General features: G+C 53.5%; 1 protein-coding gene across 5 annotated transcripts in view; it reads left to right on the top strand.

The window, feature by feature from the left end:
• PPP2R2D (protein phosphatase 2 regulatory subunit Bdelta) overlaps window positions 1-23,470 on the top strand; it is a 39,837-nt gene that overhangs the window by 12,178 nt on the left and 4,189 nt on the right. For 2 of the 5 annotated variants that reach the window (XM_069101691.1, XM_069101690.1), the window contains exons 2-7: window positions 6,415-6,512; window positions 7,657-7,729; window positions 11,929-12,094; window positions 12,486-12,598; window positions 16,670-16,847; window positions 22,680-22,844. In XM_069101691.1, coding sequence (XP_068957792.1) covers window positions 7,664-7,729; window positions 11,929-12,094; window positions 12,486-12,598; window positions 16,670-16,847; window positions 22,680-22,844 — 688 coding nt within the window. In that variant the 5' untranslated portion in view covers window positions 6,415-6,512; window positions 7,657-7,663. Of the gene's footprint in view, window positions 1-6,414; window positions 6,513-7,656; window positions 7,730-11,928; window positions 12,095-12,485; window positions 12,599-15,734; window positions 15,873-16,669; window positions 16,848-22,679; window positions 22,845-23,470 lie in introns of those variants that run through there. The other 3 variants (XM_069101689.1, XM_069101688.1, XM_069101692.1) reach the window with 2 other exon arrangements.

The raw sequence follows: 23,470 nt of genomic DNA, 5'->3' as shown, positions 1-23,470 counted from the left end.
GGCAGACTGCAGGGATAGCACAGGATCAGGGGCTTTGGAGGGGGCTCTGAAGATCCATTACTTTGTACCTCCAAGATCTAAGGAGTATGAGCTCCCGTGAGACAGTAATATTAGAATAAAACCAGATTGAAGGGAAAAAATAGAATAAAATGTAAGATATCTAATCTGAAAAACAACTCAGATAGAAAAGTCAAGGGGACAGAGAATTTCAGAATCATCAGACTCCTTGAAAACCATAGTAGTTTTTAAAAGACAAAAGTCTGGATGCTGTAATTCAACAAATCATAAAAGTAAACTGCCCCGATCTCTTAGAACCAGAGCACAAAGTGAAGATAGAACCCCTCCGGGTTGTCACCAAAGTCCTAGGAATGTCTAAGAAGCAGAAAGAAGCAGTTCAAGTACCAAGGAACGGGTGTTAGGCTTGCACGGGACCTAGAAGCGTATCTCCTGAGAATCCAAGATAGTAGAGACAGTGTCCCAGCGACTCGACTCGCAGCCAGCCAAGCCAGTGTGAACTTTGTGATGGGAGGGAGCAGGGCTGCACAGAGACGTTGTCTGGGCTGTGCTGCATTTTTTTTTACTTTGTTAGACATTTCCCAATGGCATTTTACTAAAGGGAGAAGATAACAGTCTCTCTTCAGAGCCTTAAATGTCTCCAAGAAAACCAGAGGGAGGGTTGGGGGCGGGGGGAGGGAACTGGCTGCTTGTCATAATTGGGAAGCGAGAGCAGGCCCAGAAGATGCATGGGGTGGGCACCTGATGGGTGCTACTCAGAGGGCAGGGGCTCACACAGGCACAAAGCCAAACAGGGTGGGGGGATCCCAGGGGTGACATTTTCTGTCCCCTGACATACCATATTATTGCTAAAACTTTGCGTTTGATTATCTTACATTTCTCCCCACCCCCAGCCATTTTGAAATTACCTTGTAAAGGCTTACACTTCCCTTCCTGTTGCCTTTACCCCCTAGTTTGGTTTCTGCTGATGGTCAGGATTTCACTTCATCTGTACAAATATGTCACACTGATAGTGGAATTGGAAGAGATCAGCCAACCTCATTTAGAATTGGTGTAGTGCATAAAAATGGTCATTATCATTAAAAGCTAATGCCCTGGAGCCTGTGTTAGGCACCATGTGAACTGGGCCTTCCAAAGCCAGTTGGGATTTTGCTGGGCAAGTGACCCAAGCACCCCTGCCCTTTGACACAGAAATTCCCAAGGAGATGAAAGGTCGAGTTAGCCAGCTTTCCCTTGTCTTTGGCTTTATCCTCCCAACAGCCCTGTGAGATAAGGAGCCCCTGGTCATTGACCACTTGTGGTGAATGTAACGGTATTTACTGTGACCTAAGCAATGGTGGGGAGGGCTCCCAGAGGAGCAGTGGCTGCCGGGCCGGCTGGAGAGCTCTGTCCCTCTGGAGTCACCTGCTGTGGGACCCAGTGGAACTTCCTGGGACCTCCTTCCAAATGACAACCCTTTCCCTATGAGTTAAGGCCATCCACTCCAGCCATCTGAAGAAAGGCTTGAGGAGCTCTTGCTTCCACCCTTTTCAACGCCTGAGTTTGGCAGCAGATGCCTTTCCAGAGTGATTCTGTGGTAACAACATCCTCCCCAGGGAAAGGAAAAGGAAAAAACCACCCACAGACTTAGACATCCAAATGAGATTTATGAAAGGCTGTTTGGAGGAGCCATCTGGAGATCAGACAGGCTGCATCCAGGGCGGGCCGAAGCTTCAGAGGAAAAAGATTGCTTCCCGGCCAGCCCTTCCTGTGCCAGAGCCCTCCTTTCAGGGACTTGCAGGGGGCTGTTGGCCCCCGCCGGTGCTGAGTGTGGCATCTGTGAGCACAGGACCCGGCTGACTCAGGAGGGGGGCCCAGGTGAACACTCATCACTCACGGCACAGTTTAGGGGGGCCCAGAAGCTTTCCTCCAGCTTTCCAAAGAAGATGAGTGCTTTAAGTGATGGGGTGTGGTCACAGCTGGCTCCATTGTGCCCAGAGCTTCGTAGGGAGCTCTTCCGTGACTGGCCTTAGCACTCACCCAGGTAATGGCAGAATATAGAGCTTCTTGAGAATGACCCACGATATCAGAGTAACAGGGAGTAACAGCACTGATTATTCATCCATCCATCTATCTACCCCCCACTTAGCCTGGAGAAGCAGCACCTACGGAGCTGCAGCTCAGACCACCACCCCCCACCAGCATCTCGCCATAGGCCGTGGTGGAGACAGCCCAGGACCTTGAACCCAAGAGACATGGGAATCCCCAGGCTGCCAGCCCAGGGCCCTCCGTCACCACCCTGGGAAGCAGCCCCTGCTCTTGAAGACCCAGAAGGAAAGCCTTGGTCCTGTCCAGTGGTTCAGCATCAAAAGCTGATAGAATGTATCATGGAAATCTGCTTTGTAGCTGTGTTCTACACGCCCTGGCACCTTTCCACGAGACTTGTGGCTGACTCCTCCCCCAGAACGGCGCCCCGGAGAGCAAGGCCACCATGGTTTCCTGTTTCTCTAGCACGTAGGTCGGTGCTTGGCATGTTGTAGGGGCTCGACATTGCAGGGATGCACAGAGTCCTAGCCTTGCATTTCCCTGAGGAAGACTGGCATGGAGGGTTAAAAACCCTAAGCAGCAAATGCATCCTTAGATACAATTGTAGGAAGTCAGGAAGCCACAGACCAGACTGTGAAAGAATTGTGGTTGTTTTAACAAATAGCTGGAGTCAGACTTGTGAGCTCCGCTGCCAGGCCCCAGGCCTGCCCTTGTGTGTGGCCAAGGGGACAGAGGAGAGGGTGCTGGGGGGCTGCTGTCCGGCTCTTACTCGAGGCTGGAGTCACGCTCGTGTGTGTTCACAAGTGGTGGGTGTGGGTGCATCTGCTTGCACACTAGGAATGCCGAGGGGCCTTCCTCACGTTCCAGGTGCTGCTGATGCTGTCGGAGCATGGTTGGAATGTCACACTGTCCCTACAGAAGCTGGGTTCCCAGAAGTGGTGGTCTGGCCTCTCCTTGACAAACCGCAGAGGGGAGGGAGCCCATTCCCTCTGGGGGCAGGGCCCAGGATTGGGAAGCTGTTTAGTCAGCATTTCTCCAGCACCTCCTATGGGCTCAGCCCGGGGCATGGCCCTCCCAGCCTAACAGACCACAGTGTGCATTGGCGGTCTTGTTAGCAGGAAGGGAGGTCTCGGAAGGCTTCCTGCAGAAGGTGCATTCTAGCTAGGGCTTGGAGGCTACCCAGAGGCCGGGACAAGGAGGAAGGCCATTCCAGCACTGGGGATGGCCACAGAAAATGCCCAGAGCCTTGTGGGCAGGGCACAGCCAGGAGGCCCCAGCAGAAGTGACAGGAAGCCTCTGGAGTTTACTAAGGGGGGTGTTGGTATGAGCAGACTCGAGCTTCATCAAGAGTCACTTTAGCAGCTGAATAGAGAGGCTGGACTGGCCTGAGCACTGCCGCGTGGTCCAAGCATGGGGGGTGAGATCTGTACCAGCAAGGGGGTGGGGGCAGTGGAGAGTGTGCTAAGGGGCACCGCGGCCTTGCCAATGGCTTGGCTGAGGAGACTTCTAGGTCCCCATGGGGGCCTGAGGGCCTCAGAGGTGAGGAGTCCTGCTCTGAACTCACCGAGTCTGGGCCTCAGCACACAGCAGCCTGCTTCCTTCGTGACTTCACATTGCCCCATCTCACGGCCTTCCAAGCGCACCCTCTGCTCACTGCCTGTGACCTTGAGCACAGTGGGTACCAGCTGGGGGCTGGATTGGATGGCTTCTAGCTCAGCCTCTGGGGTCCTGAGGCCTGGGCTCAGCACCTGCTCCCACCTCCCCAGGGCAACTCCCTGCTTCGTTGTGCAGTTACATTGCTGACTGTTGAGGGAGGGCTTGAGTTGTCCCAGAAATAGCTTTTCAGTCACACCTTCTCCTGGACTTTGGGTTTTGCACCTTTAAAGGGAGAGATTTCAGCAGGATTCACCGGCCTGCCTCTGACGGCAGCAGCAGCCAGACCTTCTGTGGTTGTTATCTTGTCCAACCCAGGGAGAGAGGGGCTCTCCTTATCCCCATTTTCCAGTTGAGGAAAACTGCAACAGGCAGGGTTAAGCGCTTGTCCAGGGTCCTGGAGCTGGATTTGAACTCGGGCTTCCTGACTGCAGGCCTGGCACTCTCTCTGCGTTATCTTGTGAGTATTTCTTACATGACTAATCTCTGTATCTGCGCTTCAGAACTTTATTTCTATTAAATTTCATATTATTGGGTTATCCTGATGTTCGCGTCTGTTAAAAAGAAATTATTTGAATCCACGTATCCTGTATGTCAGCTCCCTCTCCCAGCCTGGTGTCATCTGCAGACCTGCTGAGCTGTGCCCTGTTTGGCATTGATAACATTGTGAAAGCACAGGGCCAACCCCAGCTGTCCGGAGCCTTTCTCCAGACTGGCCATCTGACCACTAATGGCCTTGGGCCTTCTCTGGGCCCACCCACTCCCCCAGTTTGAAATCCAGCCCCCATCTCAGCATCTTCTCCAGGAAGCCGTTCCCAGTCCTGTTCCCTCCCAGACGACCTTGCATAGATCAACATTTATTCCATCCTGAAAATCAGTACATTTACTGTTCTCCAGGCTATGGCCCTTCTCAAAGATCCAGCTCAGAGGAGCCGGCTGTTTCCTGCTGTTTCCTCCCTTTTTGTTTTCCTCCTGTGGTTGACTGGGCCCCGTGGACCTCTCCAGGACCGTTGCTCTGCTCTTCTCCTATCCCGTTAACGCCTGTCGAGCTATTTTTAAAGCCTCTGCCCTTGAGAGCTCCCCTTTGGCTGTCGTCGGTCATGGCTCCGGCCCTCGCCTGCCGCGGCTCAGACGCTCCTTTGGATCAGCCTCCACTCTGCTCACCCACTTGAGTGCGTTTGGCACAGCCATGTTTCTAGCGCTGCCCCTCTCTCTTTTAAACAAAATTCTTTTCAACCGGCCAGAATCTGGCTCTCCCCCGCCATTGAGATCGCGCATGTCCAATGGCATCTCGGTCAGCCGAGTCCCTGGCCTCTATCAGGAGGCGGCCTGACAGCTGGCTTCATTGTTGGTGACTGTGTTGTGAGAGGCCCGTTCGCCTTTAACGTTGTTGTATCCCTCGTCCCCCAGGTTCTGCTGCCTTCTCTCTGCGGCAGTTCGTGTAAGCCTTTCCAGGTTTCTCTGAAGCTGTCCGCCCGGCCTTTCTTACAGCCTAATTCTTAATCTGTTCAGTAGTCCCATGGCAGCCTTTCCATCTCACAGCCCATGATACTTTTGTTAAGCAAATCTAATAACTAGTGGTAGCTTCAAGTTGAATTGTGACTGTCCTGGGGGTGATAATGTGAAGGCCACAAACAAAGCCAGAATCAGTGGGCCCTTTCCTTTAGAAAAGTAGCTGAATTGTATCAGTTTAGGATGCCCTTTGTTTTCAGGATCTGTGCAAATCTGAATCCCAGGGGTGAAATAATCCTTTCTTTGGGCAGTCAGAGGGCCTCCTGCCTGGTGACCCCTTGGAGGTCTCTCACCTAGCCTCCATCATCTCCTGCGGCTTGGGAGCGCCAGGAGGCCAGGGGCAGGCACCAGCACAGAGAGTAGCCGACTGACCTAACAGGGAATCGGACCCAGAGCCTTGGCCTCAGTTCCTTGGTTTAGGGGATGTGTGTTTCATTTGAGAATTGTATTTTTTTTTTTAACACTTTTTGCTTTTTGGAGAGAGGAACGTGGGGCAATTGGGGTCAAATGACTTGCCCAAGGTCACATGGCTAGTTTTTATGTTAAGTGTCTGAGGCCAGATTTGAACTCAGGTCTTCCTGACTCCAGGGCCAGTGCTCTATTCATTGTGCCATCTAACCGCCACCCCCTGTCCCCCCCTCCCCATTTGAGAATTGTATTCTTAATCCAGGAGATTTCCTATGAAATGATCTTATTTTGGGTATGAAGCAGTAAAATACATTTTCATCAGCATGTCAGTGAGTTTCCTTCTCTGTAAGATCAGGAGCCTCGGACTCAATGTGTTCCTAAGGCCCTTTTGGCTTGAAGTGTGAGGTTTGTTTGCCCATTGGCCTTTCTCACAAGGAGGTGGATGCCCACCATCTGTGGGGAGGGTGCAAGTCAGAAAACCTGAGTGACCTCTGTGCAGCCATTTCTCAGTGATGACCCATTGGGTCAGCTCTGGCCTTGGGTTCCAAACAGTACACATTGTTACAGTGCTGTTGGGGTGCAGGGCGAGGGAAAGCCACGTGGGACATGGTCTCCTGGGATGCGGGGGGGGCCCGTCAAGTTCCTTTTATTATTTAAAACATTTTCAGTTTAAGGCAATAGAGCATTTTGGTTCTTTCTTTAAAAGTTTCTTTTCTCTTTACTGCTACTTTAGGACCTTTGTTTAGTTGTTTGGGCTTTTTTCCCCAAAATAAATTGTCATTTGTATTTGTGTTTTAACAGCTGATATCATTTCAACTGTCGAATTTAATTACTCTGGAGACCTTCTTGCAACTGGAGACAAGGGTGGCAGAGTGGTCATATTTCAGAAGGAGCACGAGGTTAGTGACTAAGAGCCAGAGAACACATGTGGCCCCTTCCCGTGGTGCCGCATTCCGGGGAGTCGCATCTCTGTACAGCCCGAGTGGTGAGAGTCTTTCGGAGCCTTCTTCATTGGTTTGTACTCTGTGACCGACAAAAGCCGCCCCCCGAGAGCCCCATTTCTTACTCTAGATGGTTCGATGTGACATTTTTCTACAGCAAACTATGGAGTCCACAGTCATTTAATACTTGCCTATGCTGCTTTTAACTTTGAAAAAGAAAGTTCCAGGCGTGAGTCATTGCTGTATGTGGGACCTGAGCAGGAGGGAACAAGGGAGGGGAACGCAGGCCTCGGCCTCCCCGACCCTCGCGGCCTAAGTTGGGAGAAGAGACAGGCCGAGCTCTGCTGCCCTTCTCTCACGATCACTTGTGACTCCCCTAAGTGGCGACATGCAGGGCCATCTGCATGCTAGCACGTCGCCTGGCCAGAGGGAAGAGGTGCCTCTCTTTGCAGTAACCAGATGCTTGAGTCTGTGCGCACATGACGTGGGCATCGCCAGTGTCGCCAAACGGAATGGCTGCGAGCATCTTTTTGCAGTCCCCAGAATTCCCTCTTCACAGAATCTAGAGAAGCAGGCTTGGAGTCAGGGAGACCAGAGTTCAGATCTGGCCTGAGACACTAGTGGGTGACCCTGGGCAAGCCATTTCACCTGGTTTGCCTCGGTTTCCCCATCTGTGAAATGAGCTGGAGAAGGAAGTGTCTGTCAAACCACTCCAATGTCTCTGGGGTCACGGAATCGGACACGACTGTAATGACTGAGCCACAGGTTACTGTGTGTGTGTGCATGTGTGCATGCACGTGTGCGCACATGTGTGCTTTTGGGGGCGTGGTCAGGTGTCCCCACCTGTCCGATCCTCGTGCACATGCACAGCACCTTACTGTGTGTGGGGATGTCAGCCGGGGCCCTCTCCCAGCACGTCAGACATGCCGTCCTGCCCTCTCACACTACCTCCAGCACTTTGTGGGGCTCCGGGGCCCCTCCTGCTCAGGCCGGTGGCCTCAGACGGCTCTGTGCCCGGCCCTCCACCCACCTTGGAGCCTAGCCAGGCGAGTTTGGCTCTCCCTGGGGGCCCCTCCCAGTAACTGTCTTCTCTTCTGCCTAGCTCATGCATGGCGGCGCTGGTCTTGAAGCTGCTTGGCCTGGGATATCAGAGGAGGCTCAGTCTGCAGTTTCCTGTAAGTGGCTCTTGAAGCCGACCCTCCATGCTACCAGGGCTGGTGCAGCACTTCCTGCAGACAAGGGCCTCTGCAGCTAAAAGACAGGGAGTGGGAGTGGGGCCGGCCCTGCCCTCCCCCCAGAGCCCCCGCCCCTGCTTCCTCGGGGGAAGGGCTGAGATGGCAGATGGTTTCCAGGGATGTATCTCACCTTCCTAAGCACCGTTCCCTGGACCCATTTTGTCTCCCAGTAGCTCCTCGTATTTCTCGTAAAAGCAGGGCGGTGGGCTATGAGGACGTATGGCCAGCTTCCTTGATACTCTGGCTTTTCGAGCCAGGTTCAGGAGGGAGGGTCTTCTCCAGCCAAGAAAAGGATGGTGACGGGAGGCGGGGCCGGCGTCAAGCCGTCTGGTGAAATTGGGGTGCCCCCTTATTTGCTCTGCATTACAAATGTGGGGGCAGTGGCCAGAGGGCCCGGGGTCCCCTTGAGTCTCGAAAGGAGTCTTCTAACTGCAGAAGAAGATGGTGTGTCTGTGTTCTGCAGCCAATGCTGGCGCCCCTGCTAGCAGCGAGGATTCACTTACGGGAAGCTGTAGGGGGGTCGTTCTTTGATGTCACCAGTGGGGGGAGGGGGACGACACAGGCTGGGCCATGCAAAAGTCTCTGCCACCAGCAGGGAGCCAGCCACTGCTCGCTCCCTGCGTCACTCCCTGGCCTCATGGCCAAGGCGTGTTTTCTGTGCCTCTGGGATGGTGGCATCTCATAGACGGACACTGCCGTTGGAAAACCCTCCTTGGTGTCCCCAGCTCGTTGGCGTGTGGTGCCCATCCCTGGCCTTGGCCGCCGAAATCGGAGTTTTTTCTTTGTTGTTTCATAGAGGACACTTGACTGCTTTGTCGGTTGTAGGGACAGCAATAGATGTGTATACGCACACATGTATCCAAACATTTTTGGCCTCACTGTCATTTCCTGTTAGGGGCCATTCTGTGGTGCTGCTGTAGGAGGAGCCTGGGTGTGTGTGTGTGTGTGTGTGTGTGTGTGTGTGTGTGTGTGTGTGTGTGTGTGTGTGTGTGTGTCTCCATCCCCCGCATTCTGTAGATTTTTTTGTATTATTCAAAACCTTTTCCCCCAAAAGAATTTACAAACTGGCCTGGCCCGGTAGCATCCCTGCTGCCTGGCCAGTGAAGCTGGTGTCCCCATTAAATCAGATGTGATTGCCCTCTGGCTTCTTCCTCCTGTCTCTGCTTTCTCAGGGTGGCCCCAGCTCAGCAAAAGAGCTGCCTTCTCCCTCGTCCAGGGCTGGCCCTGGTCATGTGTTCACAGAGTAGAAAGTGAAATGTTTTTGCTTTGTTGATCACATCACTTGACTGTTCAGAAGAACCGTTTCAGCTGAAAATTCTAGCTATTTTTCAGATCCAGCACTGGCAGAGTTGCGTCCACATGGCTCTTATCTCCGTAGGGTCCTAGCTCCAGAGCTGGCAGGGCCCCCCGAGGCGTCTCTGCTTCAGCCCCTCTTTTTGTGGCTCACATCACTAGTGCTCATGGCCGACACCCACACCACACTTCAGAAAACAGAGTGCTGGGCAGTGTCAGGACAGAATGCTCGTCTGTCCCCACGGACACAGTTCAGCAAGGATAAGTGTCGTGCAATGTAGAGGTTGCTTTGGCGTAGTGGAATTCCCTTGGAAGCATCCATGCTGCTGGTCTAGGGACGTGACTCGGCTTCTCGGCACGCTGTCAGCAGGAAAGGAGGCTCTGGGGGGCTTTTTCCCAGTAACTGGTGGAGGTGGGATTTCACCACCTCCCTCTGCCTCCCATTGCTTCCACCTGAGGGTCTCTGGCCAGAGCTCATGCAGGCTGGGGGGCAGGAGCACCTCGCACCCAGAGCAGCGTAGATGAAAAGCCTCAGTGGGAACCAGCAGGGGTGTGACAGAGGGATGGAACAGGAAGGAAGGACGAGGGGGGTGCAGATGTCCTCAGAGGAGCCGTGCAGAGTCACCGCCAGAGGGGGTAAGAAGGCATGTCCAGAGATGAGCTAGACTGCATGGGCTGAGAGCAGAGGTCAGCCAGTTCAGGAGGGCCTCGACTCCAAGCCTGCTGTGTGCAGGCTTTGTACACTGAGGCTTTGGAGATGGGCTGGACGTGGTCCTGATTCTGCGGGTGCTCAGCCCTGGGGAGGAGGCGGCTGGGGACATCCCCTGGAGGCAGGCACGCAGCACCCTGAGGCCTGTGGCAGACCAGCCTCAGCTCCCTCTGATCCTCGTAGCTCTCTGCAGGAGGCAGCCAAATAAATAGTAGAAAAGACCCATTTTACAGTTGAAGAAAAGGAGTGTCAGGACTTGAATGCTCTGAAGTAGGGAAGTGCCTGGGAAAGGTCTGGAAGCCATGCTAATTCAGGGACGCAGTGGGCCCGTGACCAGTCATTCATTGTGGAAGGGCTGAGTGACTTGAGGGATTTGTTTGGGGTTTCCCTTGTTAAACACCTGCCTGATGGGTGAGGGTGGGCTGGGACTCAGCCAAAGCCCTCCCATGCCCATGCCTTGATTGGTTACCTCTTGGCTTGGGAAACTCCCTCCCCAGAAGCTTTGTGGGATAGGGCGGCCTTCCTGACTCAGAGATGCCCCCTCTCCCAAGGCCCCTGGCAGGGCCTGCGGCCACTCCCTTCACTTCTCCTGCCCCAGTGCCCCATTCCCAAAGCGAAGTCAGTGCCTTCTGATAGGTGGGAGGTAGCACGGGGCTGGGATCATCATAGACATGGGCAGATGGCTGGTGTTGGCTTGGTACAGCCAGATTGTCCCCACAGTGTTGTCTGCCATCTCCGAGCTGGGCATGTAATGGAGGAAGACTGCTCTGTCTCCTCGGCCACGGCGGGGGCTGCCGCTGATGTCGACATTCAGCCCTTCCTTTGGGGCTGCAAATAGTGCGAGACACCAAAGATCCCCTCATCCTGCTGGTGATCTCACTGATTCCCAAGGTTCCTTGGACAGCTGCCTCAGGTTTTCTATTATGACAGTGTTTAATCAGTAGTTAGAAACTTCAGAAGCATCTTCTCTGTGTTTATTTTTGTCTGTTCTTCAAGTTCATCACTACATTACATTGAAACATAATGGAAAAGTCTGACCGCACTCACCTGGTCTCCGTTTCTCAGAGCTGCCTCTGCTGCCCCAGTCCCTGCCATCGGCCAGTGTTGCATCTCCAGCTCCCTCCCAGATCTCCCTAGATGGACACCCTATACCTAATGTGACCAAAACTGTGATCACTTTCTTAATCTCCGGCAAACTCCCTGGTCTTCTGTCTCCCCTGTTACCGCTGAGGGCACCACCCTCCTCCCAGGCCTCAGTCTCCCGATCTAGGAGTCAGCCTGGCCTCCTCACTCACCACCCATAACCAGTGGGTGCCAGGGCGTCTCTCCCATGTGCCCCTTTCTCTCCTCTGACACCGGCCCGGCTTGGGTGCGGACCCTGCTCAGGAAAGCCTTGTGCCTCCCTGGGGGCAAATAGGAAAAGCTCTGCTTAGCATTCAGAGCCTGGCATAACCCAGGCTTTCTTTTTGCCTTTGCCAGCTCCCACAGCGCTGGCCCCCCAGACGGGGCTCTGGACATTCTTGAGGCTGCCGCCAGGCCCAGACACTTTGCTTGTTCCGCCACCTCAGACCGCTGACCCTCCCCCCGTCCCCCGCTACCCTTCCCTCTGTAGCTGTAGCTGCCTTTGGAGAGCTATGTGCTTGCATGGTGTCTCTCCCCTTAGATTGTGAGCTCCTTGAGGGCAGGGGCTCTTTTGTTTTTGAGGCATGTAGTCAGCACTTAATAAATATTGATTGACTAGTTGATGTTTCCTGGTTAAGATCAAGTAGTAATTGGGACCAAATAGTTGTTCGTGTTATATTTAGAAAGTTGGGTGATTCGGGTTTGGATTTTTTCTGGTTTTTCACCGAATCTGACTAGGCAGGAAGACCAGCACTGAAGGGATGGATGGCCCTGGCCTAGTCACTCTACATTCTAGGCAGCTCCGCCCACCTGCATTGCTAGAGAGACTTCTCACCTGGAAGTTCCCTTGAACCAATGAAAGCAAAGCTCACTCTGCCTCTAGTGGCCCCTTGTCATTAGCTCTCTAATCTCTTTTTTTTGTGGGAGTGGTGGACGTCATAGATTATATAGTAAATGTTTCCTTCCTCTGGACATGCATTTGTTCATTAAAACAACTGTCATGTTTTCCTTTCAGAATAAAAGCCGTCCTCATTCTAGGGGCGAATATAATGTTTACAGTACCTTTCAAAGTCACGAACCTGAGTTTGACTATCTGAAAAGTCTAGAAATTGAGGAAAAAATTAATAAAATTAGGTGGTTGCCGCAACAGAACGCTGCTCACTTCCTGCTGTCCACTAACGGTAAGGCCCCAGGCCCAGCTGCCGGGAGCTTCCTTTGGCTTTGGGTCTTCTCAGCTGCTTCCTACTTGATCCCATCCTGATACTTTTTTCTGGGTTAAACCTTCTACAGAAACTCGTTAGATAGGTGGGAGGTGGTAATGGGATTGGGCACAGCATAAAAATATTGCAGCAGGATTGTGTGTCCTGCATATATGTACTTATGGTTCCCTGTATGCAGATGTTGCAGACTGTCAGCCTGAGAAGACAGGCTCACGTTCTCCCAGCCCCGTTGTAGCCCAGACTCAGGCGCTCCCTCCTGGGCTTCGGGTCTGTGGTGGCAGGAGTCTCGGTCTGATGTGACCAGTGGGAGTTTTCTCATCTGCTTGTAAAGACTAAGACCTTTTCTTTTCAGATAAAACTATTAAATTATGGAAAATCAGTGAACGGGATAAGAGAGCAGAAGGTTATAACCTGAAAGATGAAGATGGGAGACTCCGAGACCCTTTCAGAATCACAGCCCTGCGGGTATGTTCCCTCACTGTCTGCCTTTCACTTGTCAATGTGGCGTTTATCCTACCCAGAAGGAGAAGGACTGGAGTGCTGAGCCTGGGAAGGAGAAGTAGGGAGCCCCGAGTGGGACCGACAGCATCGGGCTCCCAAGCTATTGGGGGTCTGGAGCCCTGCAGATCGGTCCTCGTTTTCTCTGCTTAACTGTGAGGATGACATCTATCCCCACCCCACCACCAGACTCCTGGGGCCTGGTTCATTCTTGGTTTTGCCCCCACCCCCAGCGCCTAGCGCTCAGTAAATGCTTACTGATTGACCAGGTGGTGTTTTGGCGCCCCTGCGTATGCCGAGGCTGTGAGTGCATTGAGCCCTAGGAGGTGATTTAGGAAGCAGGTGGTTGGTGGAATTGCTGTAGGGCTTTGGGCTCTTTCCCAGGTTTGACCCTTTCTTACCATTGACCTCTTAGAGGACACTCTAATCCCAGTCACAGACAACAGAAGGCCGGAGGAGGAAGTGAAGGCTTTGGGGACAGCAGGAGACCACAAAGGGTCTCCAGAGGAAGAGACTGGCTGAGGCCATGCAAAGGGACGCCTCAGGAAGCGGGGCAGGAACTGCTGGGCCTGGTCACAAGTGGATCCTGAGCATCTGCAGTCGATTTCAGGGTGGGTTAGTGTAGAGCTGCCTGTAGAGGTAGGACCTTGGAGGCTTTCTGAGTAGATGTCATCTATGTCTGTGTCTAAGTCACTGTTATGTGCAGTGAGTTACTAATGCTACAAAACCATGAGCTGTGCCATCTGTCCTCCTGGGTCTTGAAAGGTCAGGAGGAAAGTTGGGGCTCTTGAGGTGAGCCTCTGCCAGAGTGGGGAGTGGGCCGGCCCACGGGATGTGGAGGACGGCCTGCAGCCTCATGCGCTCAAGTGTCTCTGGCTTATAAGGCATCGACCTGCCGGTGGCTGACCAGGAGCAGAGACACACAGGTAGAACGAGGGCCTTCCTTTCCGTCAATTAAGAAGGCCTAGAGAGACCCCCGGGTTCGAGGGGAAGCTTCCCCCACAGGCCATCCAGCCCACCCCCCTCACAGGGAGAGAAGACGCCCTTGGTCCTGAGGCAGCAGCCAGCGACCCTGCATGGCCAGCAGCCAGTGACCCTGGATGGCCAGCAGCCAGCGATCCTGCATGGCCAGCAGCCAGCGACCCTGGATGGCCAGCAGCCAGCAACCCTGCATGGCCAGCAGCTCACGGCTCCAATGCTCAGATGGGCAACTTGGCCCCAGTTTTTCCTCATTTTGTCCCCTGGGACCAAGCATGCGGCCACCTCTGTACCACAGGCCAGTTCTCTAGATGTTTCTCATGACATCTAAAGGGCAGCTGGGAAAAGTCAGGGGTGCTCCAGAGCTCAGCGAGCTCCAGGGAGCAGGCTGATCTTGGACTTGCTCGGGGGTCCATCTAGACCATGGTCACTGACAGGTCAAGGCGTTTTGAGTGGGGCACCAGAGGCATCTGTGATTCAGCAGGTGCAAATAGGCTTTTTGTTCTCTATTTGAGGTTAATCAGCACAGTCCTGTACTTGAAAAACATCTTTCTCCTCGAGTTAAATATCCCTTCTGAAATCTTGGTGACTGTTTACTTTAGAAAGCCTTTTGAAGTAGCTGGGGCAGCGTGGGCCCAGACCCTGATGAATTAATGCACGTTCCACCCGGGGCACACAGTGAGGGCCTAATAAACGCTCCAGTGCAGGGGCCCGCTTCCTTCTCTGTTTGGATACTCACCACGCAGTGAGTCTTACTCTTTTTCTTTTTTTTCCACTATTGTTTTTATTTTGAAATGGGCTTTGCACCTTTTTTCTTCTTTTCAAGCCCACAGAATAAGTGAGTAGAATGTGCGCACTCTGTCCTGGAGTCCTGGGTCTCCAGCTGGGATGGGGCTCCTGGAGTCTGCAGATGAAGAGCCTTGCTCAGGGTCATAGCGTGTCCCGTCCGTGGCCGACCCAGGACTGGCGGCTTAGGGCAAAGACCTTTATTTGTTTAGTGTTTAGCCACTCCTCAGATTCATGCATTCCGTAAGTGCTAGGGAAACATCCCAGAAACCAAGGACACGGGCAGATGCAACCGCCCACCAGCCCCAACCACAGCTTTGATGTTTCACGTTTCTAGGTGTTTTTTGTTTAATAAGTGACTAAGAGAAGGCAGGGAGACTTGGGGAATCTTGTGTCGTTCTAGCATGGTCCTTCACATCTTTCCAGCTTATAAGCCAAGATTACTTTGTTTATTTTTAAAAACCATCTCATTTTTACCAGTTTTCATTATGAGAACAGAAGGAGTAAGGAAGCGGTGACTGCCGTGCTAGGAAAAGTAGAAAGAAGCATTGAATTTTATGGTTTGGGGGAGCATCTGGCACAAAGTCTTTGCATTTTAGTGATAAGGACCTTAGGGACAAATATTCTCCCCTCCTCTGCTTGTCTGGATGTCGAAGAAACTAGGAGGTCAGCAAGCTTCTTTAGAAGTGCTGGAGAAGTGATTGACTGCAGGCCCTCCTTTGTGACATCTTTCTCCCTCAGGGTCTCTCCTATAGATGTATTTAGATGACAGAAAACCACTCTCGGGAAGAAGCCGTGGGGTGGGGATGAGCCCTCAGCCTGAAAGGTGGTGCATGGAGTTCTCTCCAGATCTTAACAGATGAGTCGAGCTTTACCTTCTGAATGCTGTGTAAGAGTCAGCACTCTGAGACCCATCAAAGGGCAGAGTTTCCGGTGAAGCAGGTGGATAACTGACCCGAAAGTGACTGTTAAAGGTGTTTACTCAGCCTGGATTTTTCTCCAAGAAAGATATTCAGAAGGATCTTCTGCAGCAGTGATTCTGGTTGACTGGCACTCTGGACTCCTCTCTGCCCCAGTGGATTCCGAGCACATCACTTTGCCCTCATGTGGCCTGGAGAACTCACTCGTCTGTCTGTCCATCTGTTGTCAAACTAGCCCCCCAGAGAGAGGATCCTCCATCTCAGCCCCTTTAGGCAGGGCTGCACCTTTGAACCTGGAGGAGGGAGAAGGGCTTTGTTATCATTCTGCTTGATAATCCCCCTTTAACCCTCATTTTACTTAACTAAGGCCAAAGTAAACATTTAAAGAAACAAGTTTTCCTTCTGTTTGCAGCCTGTGCTTCTCAAGATGACTGGAAAGCTGCCAGTGCACCTTTTAGAACCTCCGAGTTAGCATCAGCTTCTGTGTGTGCTGAGAGTCCCAGCGTCTGGTCCTCAAATGAGGCCTGGAGGGCTCCTGGAAGGTCCCTGAGGAGCTCGTGAGCCATGTTCCTTCTTCATCTCAGTTTTGTTGCCTGGGTGCTTTTCTCAGTCTCGTGTTGTATTAATGATGTCTAGCACGTAGTGGGTGCTTCCTCCATGGCTCTCGACTTGACTTCGGTCACAGACTTGGTTCTAAGATGCTTGGTCCAGTCAGTGAAAGTAACTTGGAGGTGTAGTATCTATAAATGCTGATGATGCAGCGGCTGCTGGAGAAGAGACGGTGCGGTGCCTTCCTTGTAATGCTCTGCCGGCTCTGCTCTTCTAGCCCTCGGGTGAATCCCTCTGCACGACAGCCTGGGCATCGCGCCTTCGCACAGTGCCCGTGGGCAGGCCGTCCTCGCTTTGGAGCAGCTGGACATGTTCAGGAAGAAGCCCTGGCTGCTTCTTGCTCTGCTGGTTTTGGGTGGTGCCTTTGTTACTGCCTTAGACTCTTCAGCTTGGGTTCTCTCTCTGTCCTGAGGTGAAGCTGATGGTGAAGAAGGGTGACTTGAGCAGTGGGATTAGTTACTTACAGGGCTAAATGGGGACCTGGCTCAGGGGCCTGCTTCTTCCCCACCCCGAACAGTCCTGCATCATTGGTTTGCAAGTAGAAACAGGATGCCAGATGGCACTTCATAGGCCATTTCTGGGAATATCTCAGACCTCAACTCTGCTTCCGTCCTAAAAAAGCCCTCTGACATGGTCTGTTGCCTGTTTTGTGAATGTGGGTGTTTGCTTGGCCGATTTTGTGCATTTCTGCATGCTGCCTCATTTCACCTCTGATAACTGGTCTTCCTTTGACTTTGTGTTTCAGGTTCCCATATTGAAGCCCATGGACCTGATGGTAGAAGCAAGCCCTCGAAGGATATTTGCCAATGCACACACCTATCACATCAACTCCATTTCTGTCAACAGTGATCATGAAACATACCTCTCTGCTGATGACCTGAGAATCAATCTGTGGCATTTAGGAATCACCAACAGAAGCTTTAGTATCCTTCTTGTGTGCTCCGCTGGTAGAAGAGTTTAGCGCCTTCGCTGCTTGGCCTGTAGGAATCACTCAACAGATGTTTGAATTAGACTTGGGGCCTAAGATCTGTAGGTGGATGGAAGTTTTAAACTCCCTTAGGAGAGGAAAAAAACCAGTGACTCTTACAGGAATCCCTTAGTTATTTTGCAAAAAATTTCAGTGCACATGCAGGCCTTCCCAACTGTCTGGAACGGGCCAATGCAGCAGGGCTTAGAGTCTGGGTGAGCTCTGTGCACTCATTAGGTCTGACTGCCCAGTATTTAGTGTTAGGCCAGGAAGGTGGGTACTCCTCATCGCCTGGCAGCTGGTGGTTCATGGTAACATCCTGCTGCTCTGAGTGTCCAGAGCCCAGATCAATGGCAGCAATCCTGAGTTCAGATCCAGCCTGTGGCCTAGGGCAGGTCATTTGATCTCAGGCCACTCTCTAAGACTTAGGGTCAGAAAAGGTGCCAGCCTGTTTTGGTAGAGGGATTTCCCTCATCTGGAAGTTCTCTTGCCAGTGAAGTCACCAGAGCTAGTCCATATACCCAAGCACACAAAATCCTTTAAAGAGAACTGAGACAAATGGACTTTCTCCAATTTAGTAATGGCGGTAGTATTTAAAATTTCATTTTATTCATGTTTTGACAGTCTTGGAGTAGGTTTTTCATTACATTCATCAGTAAGCATTTGTTTAACCCTCACTGTGTGCTGGCTAAATGCTAGGAATCCAGACAATAATGAGATAGTCTTACCATCCAGGAGGTTCCACTCAGTACCAGGCTGTTTTGCGGCCTCCAGATTAGGGGGAGTCTGCTGGCCCAAGGGGGCCCTCAGGCAACATCTTCAAGGAGGTCAGAAATCCTGAGGGGTTCCCCCAGAATTGACAGGACCATCATGAGTGTGGGGCTGTCCAGTGCTGGGAAGAGAGATAGAACGCTGTGTGGTGAGAACAGAGGAGGCCCAGTTGGCCCAAGCAGAAAGGCCGCCTGAAAGGATGGGCTGGGCTGGGCTGGGCCAGGAGGAGCTTTCTGCCAGGCCACATGGAGTATTCCACCCTGGAGTTACCGGGCAGTGCGGTGAACTGATGAGAGCCATACTCTAGAAAGAGGGCCCCATCGGGCACGTGGAGGAGTGGGCACCATCCAGGGGTGGTAGTGCCCTAGTGGGGAAGGGAGAAAGCATTTATGTGGTCCTTTTGCTGGGTAGCCAGAAGGCTCTGGGCTAATGAAGCCCTTTGGAAGTGATCCCCATTTGGCAGATGCAGAAACTGAGGCACGGCAGCTTTTTCCCAGCTGCCTGACATAGAATGTGCCTGCAATACATCTTATACATAGAATTGTAATCTGCCTGCTGCCAGAGAAGGAAGCGGGAGAGCAGCCTCGCCATCCAGTGAGCCCTTACTGACCCTGCTGGCTCTTGGCCTCCCCTTTCCTTTTCTTCTCCTGTCCGCCCGACACAGCCCAGTGGAGACAGTGAAGAGCTTGGCTCAGACCAGATGCTGGGAGCTGGGTGACCCTGGGCAGGCCCTTCTGCCTACTGTGCCCAGCACCCAGGAGGGGCTTACCCAGTGCTCATGGCAGCTGGCAGTGAGCCTGGACTGCTGGGGAAGGAAGTGCTGTCTTTGAAATTTGCCTGCTACTTGACTAGCTAACGTGACGAAGGTCTGGGGGTGTGGGGCCTCTGCAGGCCTCAGTATCCTCGTCTGCTGACGTTCCCTAGGACTTGGCTTCAGGGATGGGTGGACAGAGTAGTGGAAGGTCATGGGTGACCTCTGCCCCTGCGCCTGTTACAGGTGTGGGCGTCTCCATCAGGGTCTGTCCCAGGCCCCATCCCCAGAGTTGTTCCCTGCTCACCTTCTGCCCCTCAGATCCCCTCTGATCCCCTGCTTTGTTAGGTGGGATAGTACCTGACCTTCCTCCCAAGCCTGCATCCCGGCTCTCCGGCCTGTATGCCCCATGCAGGTGGCAGCAGCACTGGGGCCCCTGGCCCAGGTAGGCGTCTACCACTGTATCAACCACATGGTTCTACTCCCTGCCTGCTGGAGAGGCTGAGTCTTTTCTGCCTCCCTTCCTTCCCCTCCACCTATCCCAACCTAGCCTTCTGATCCTGCTTCCGAGCCCAGAGATACTGACCTCCCCCTGGCCTCGGGAGCAGAATGTGTAAACAAGGGGTGGTCACACTGCAGAGCGAAGGGAGGCCCACCCTGGGGACTCAGATGGTCAGCCCCAGAGCCAGCCGTGACATCCATGCCCTGGTCCTCCTCTCCGTCCTCTGCCCTCTGTGGGCGCTTGTGGGCTCCTTAACCCTTTGTGCTCTTCAGCTGCCCCTCAGCCCCAAACACGGGCTTTCCCCATGGTGGATCCTAAATCCACGTTGGGAATGTGCCTTTTTAGCATCGCTCCTACTGCCAACGGGTGAGAAGAGCGGTATGCCCCTGGCTGCAGCCAGTCAGCCCACTCAGGAGGCTCTCCACCACAGATGCAGCAGTTGGAAAACCTGCCCCCACCCCAGCATTCAAGGGCCCCTCCTCAGAGAGAACCCATTGCCCAGCTAGCAGAGAGCATTGAGGAATGGACACAACAGCCAAGGCATCAATCGTCCTCCAAGAGAAGAAGCCGGCGTCAGCCCACGGCACCAAGCTTACCAGAGGTCAGCCATGTGCAGGGCCAGGTTCTAGCTCTGACTGTGCTCGGGGCGTGTGCAGGACGGCAGGCAAGGCCCAGGAGACAGTGGCAGCTTTCTCTGGAGTCCAAAGACAGCCCTTAGCCGTGTGGCCCTGCTTGAGCTTGGTCAGCATCGTGAGGGGCCCTGGGCTGGTTGCAGAGGCTGTCTGGGTCTCATGGGGGGAGGCCAGCCCCTGCACGTTACAGATGGTGAGTCTGAATGAGGTCCGGAGAACACTTCTGTTCCCGTGTGTGAGATGAGCCTCTCGCTGGTCAGCCAAGGCCCGGCCCTCTCAGAGCTCAGCTGAAGGCTCAAGTGTGGCCCGACCTTGGGCCAATCAATCGCTTCTCAGAGATCTTGTCTCCAGCACGTTCGCCCCGAGTCCTTTTGGGAACTTGAACGAGGTGCAGGGCATTTAAGTGCTGTGTGAGCTTGGCATTGTTATTCTTGTCAGAAACTGCAGTTCCAGGGACCTTGGGCGTCTTTCCCTGCGCCTGGGAGCTCCTGTTCTGGTCCAGCTCAAGAGTGTTCAGAGGAGGCCCCAACTGCCTGCTGCAGAGGGCCAGGAGCTGGTGCCTTCCGCCTGTAGAAGTGAGAACTGAGGCAGGGATTCCCCAGCCTGGCATGTGGAGGAGTTGGCCCTGGAGGGCAGAGCCAGCAGCCATGGGAAGACCTTCCTGCTGGTGCCAGAGTGGGCCTTCCTGAGGCTGGATGACGCCCGTCAGGTGTGTGACAACTGCAGGGGATCTTTCTGAGTATGGTTTGGACAAGAGTCCAGGCCGTCCCTTCCAGCCTCGGGCTCTGACCGTTGCAGTGCCATCATTGCCCTCCTTCGGGGCTCCCCCAGCTGGGTCCTGCTGTTTGCTGCCTTGCCTCTTTTCCTTCAGCCTCATTGGAGGGGGCCGACATTCTAGATGCACACCTTAGCCATGTGACTGACCATGGGCATGTCTCTTCCCCTCTTTGGGGCTTGGTTTCATCGCACATGAAATGGTGAGATGATCCCAGTGACCTCCACATACAGTCTCTGCCAACTCGCCAGTGTTCTCTTGAGAGCAGGGGTGCCCAGGACACAGGACCTGGCAGCACCTTCCACAGGCCACGTGCACCCCCGGAGCCCATCTGGGTGACTCTGGGTCTTCCGCTTGGATTTCTGCCTTCCCAGCCCCATCCCCAAACACCTGCCTGTGGCCACGTCCTCTGCCCCCTCCCCCTTCTCGGCTCCTTCCTGGTAGCCTGGCTTCTGCCCTCACCATGGCACTCGGCACCTTTCTTTTGGGGCCTCCTCCTCCACCTCTTGGTGGCATCTCCTTCCTTGGAATGTTCTTTTCTCTGACTTTTAACATTCCCGTCCCCCTCCCTAAATCACCTCTGGCCTTTTATCACTTTCCCCATCTGAGGAATTTGCCGCCTGGCCTTGGCAATGGGTGACCCTCACCCCTTTCCTAGGCTCCAGCCCTGCAGCCTGGCTGTTGGTCTGGAGAGCTGTCTCTGCCTCAGTGTGCCATGTGTAAGACCTCAGTTAACCACTTACATGCACACACATGCTCGCACCACACACGTGCTTGCACACATACACATGCTTACACACCTCACACAAGCATGCATGCACACGCACGCACACCCCTACCCCCACCTACCTGCTCCCCTCGCCAGCTTCCCTGTCAGTGGCACCAACAAGATTTCATGCTCCTACTTCTATTAACCTCACACCTGGAGACCACGGCCTCTTATCCTGCCCCCACAACATTCTTTGTGATACCAGTACTGACACTTAGCAGAGTGTGGAATTTCAGCATTTGTAAAGCCCTCTGGGAGGTGGGGGTGAGCCCCTTAACAGGTTAAATGACTTGCCCAGGGTCACCCAGCTGGTAGTTTAAGGCAGAGTTCAAACGCACACCTTCCTGCCTCTCCTCTACCCAGCTGCTCAGTGACCTGAGCCCACCCCCCCTTTCCCCAGTTGCCACCTCTCTGACTCTTCCTGGGGTTCTCTTGGCATTCTGAGTCAGATTCAGCCTTCTTTAAAGGGTGAAGGCTGTTTCCCTCTGCAGCTCGCCTGCTCCTTCCTTCACAGGTGTCCCCTGTGGCCCAGACACTGGAGATCCCAAGACAGAAGGAAGTTGTCTGGGTGAGGAGGGTCTGGCCTAAGATGGGAGTGGTGGCAGGGAGTGCGGGACCAGGGTCAAGGATAACGTCCAGATGGTGGAGCTGAGACGCTGGGAGGAGAGGGGTGATTTAGAAGGGGGGAGTCCAGTTTGCTCCAGGGCCTGAGGCTGCATCTGTAGCTTGGACAGCCTTCTAGGAGGCTGCTTTTCCTCTTGACCCTGAGGTGCCCAGCTGCCATCCTATCCAGCTCACAGCTCCGTGCATGCTTTGGGCGTGTCCTCCCCATTATTGAATTACCGCACCTCCTTTAAAGCCAAATTCAAATGGTACCTGTTGCATGCAGCTTTCCCTGGTGTGTCTCTTCCGGTCAGTGGTGCCCCTGGAACCCCGGGGCCTCACCTAACTCCGTGCCGATCTTGGCTCCTTGGTGTAGCTGTTTTTGTGGGAGCTGATGATGGATCTGCTCTGTAAGGACAGGAAAGGGGCTTGTCCACTTTCAGCATCTTTCTTTGCCCTGCGCCAAGGGCATGGGGCCGAGGTCCCAGAAACAGGAGATACAAAGGAAAGGCCGGAACCAGGGGGAAGCTGAGGGTTCCTTTTTGGAGTAGAAAGTGTGTTTTGAAGGAATTCCATTTCCTGCTTGCTTTGTCCCAGAGGCCCTTTGTCTGGCCAGTCTCATGGTCCCCAGCCCTTGCTACCCCCACTCCATCTCGATCGAGGGTCAGTGACTGCCTTTTGTTGGGGTCTGTTGCTTACTCGGCAAACCCTCCCCCTCCACTGCCGTTCTTGCTTGGCGGGGGCTCCCTCCCTAGGTGTTGTTTGGTGAGGCTGGAATGAGTCGAGACAGATGGGCTCTTCTCCATCTCCCTGTGGGCAGTTTGTGTGGTGAGAGGGAAGCTTTGCCCCATGCAGGCGCACCCTCCCTGGAGCCCAGCGCCTCCAGATGAGGCTTGTGGGAGCGTGCAGAGAGGCTGCAGCGGCCAGGCTCCGCGGGCCGACCTTCCAGAACCTGACCGCGTTTGCCTTAACCGCGCCGTTGCAGACATTGTAGACATCAAGCCCGTCAACATGGAGGAGCTGACCGAGGTGATCACGGCCGCTGAGTTCCACCCGCACCAGTGTAATGTGTTTGTGCACAGCAGCAGCAAAGGGACGGTCCGTCTCTGCGACATGCGCTCCTCAGCCCTGTGCGATCGACACTCCAAGTGTAAGTCGCTGCCTGCAGAGATGGGGGCGCCCCGTGTGGGGAATGCCACCGTGCCCAGAGCTGGTGTGTGTGTGAGGGGGAGGGGGCTGGTCGTTCAGCTAAGATTGTCATTCACGGGGCCACACGTCCTCACAAGCACGGCGTGAGCCCCCGACTTGGGGGTGATCACTGTCCCCTTTAATAAATACTGGGGTGAAAGCCTTGAGCATCACTGAGCCTGGGCTTCTGCCCAGAGAACTGGGGCCAGGTCAAGGTCATTTGTTGACCTCTACCTTAATGTCTTGGTAAGTGGGGTCAGGTTGCCAGAATTCTTTCCTTTGTCACCATTTTAAGTTGTTAATTGAGTTCTGTTTATTTTGAGATTTAAATGAACTGCTCATGTTTTAAGCCATTGAATTAGATGAAACTCTGGCTGTAAAAGCAAGATTGGTTTTTAGCTATAAATAGTGAGGAACTCTTAGGAAACCAAAAGAAATACATGCAGTAGAACTGCCTTGGCCTCTTATTGGTATTGGGCTAAAATACCCTCGTTAGGTGAGCTATTGAGGGAGAATCATTTGATTTTTTTTTTTAAAGCAATTGGGGTTAAGTAACTTGCTCAAGGTTACACAGCCAGGTGTTTCTGG

The sequence above is a fragment of the Petaurus breviceps genome, unplaced genomic scaffold (genome assembly GCF_028583685.1).
Source record: "Petaurus breviceps papuanus isolate PSGF00001 unplaced genomic scaffold, PetGlider_PUasm1.0 490, whole genome shotgun sequence".
In the NCBI taxonomy this organism is placed as follows: Eukaryota; Metazoa; Chordata; class Mammalia; order Diprotodontia; family Petauridae; genus Petaurus; species Petaurus breviceps.
This window is presented reverse-complemented; position numbering and strand designations above follow the sequence as displayed.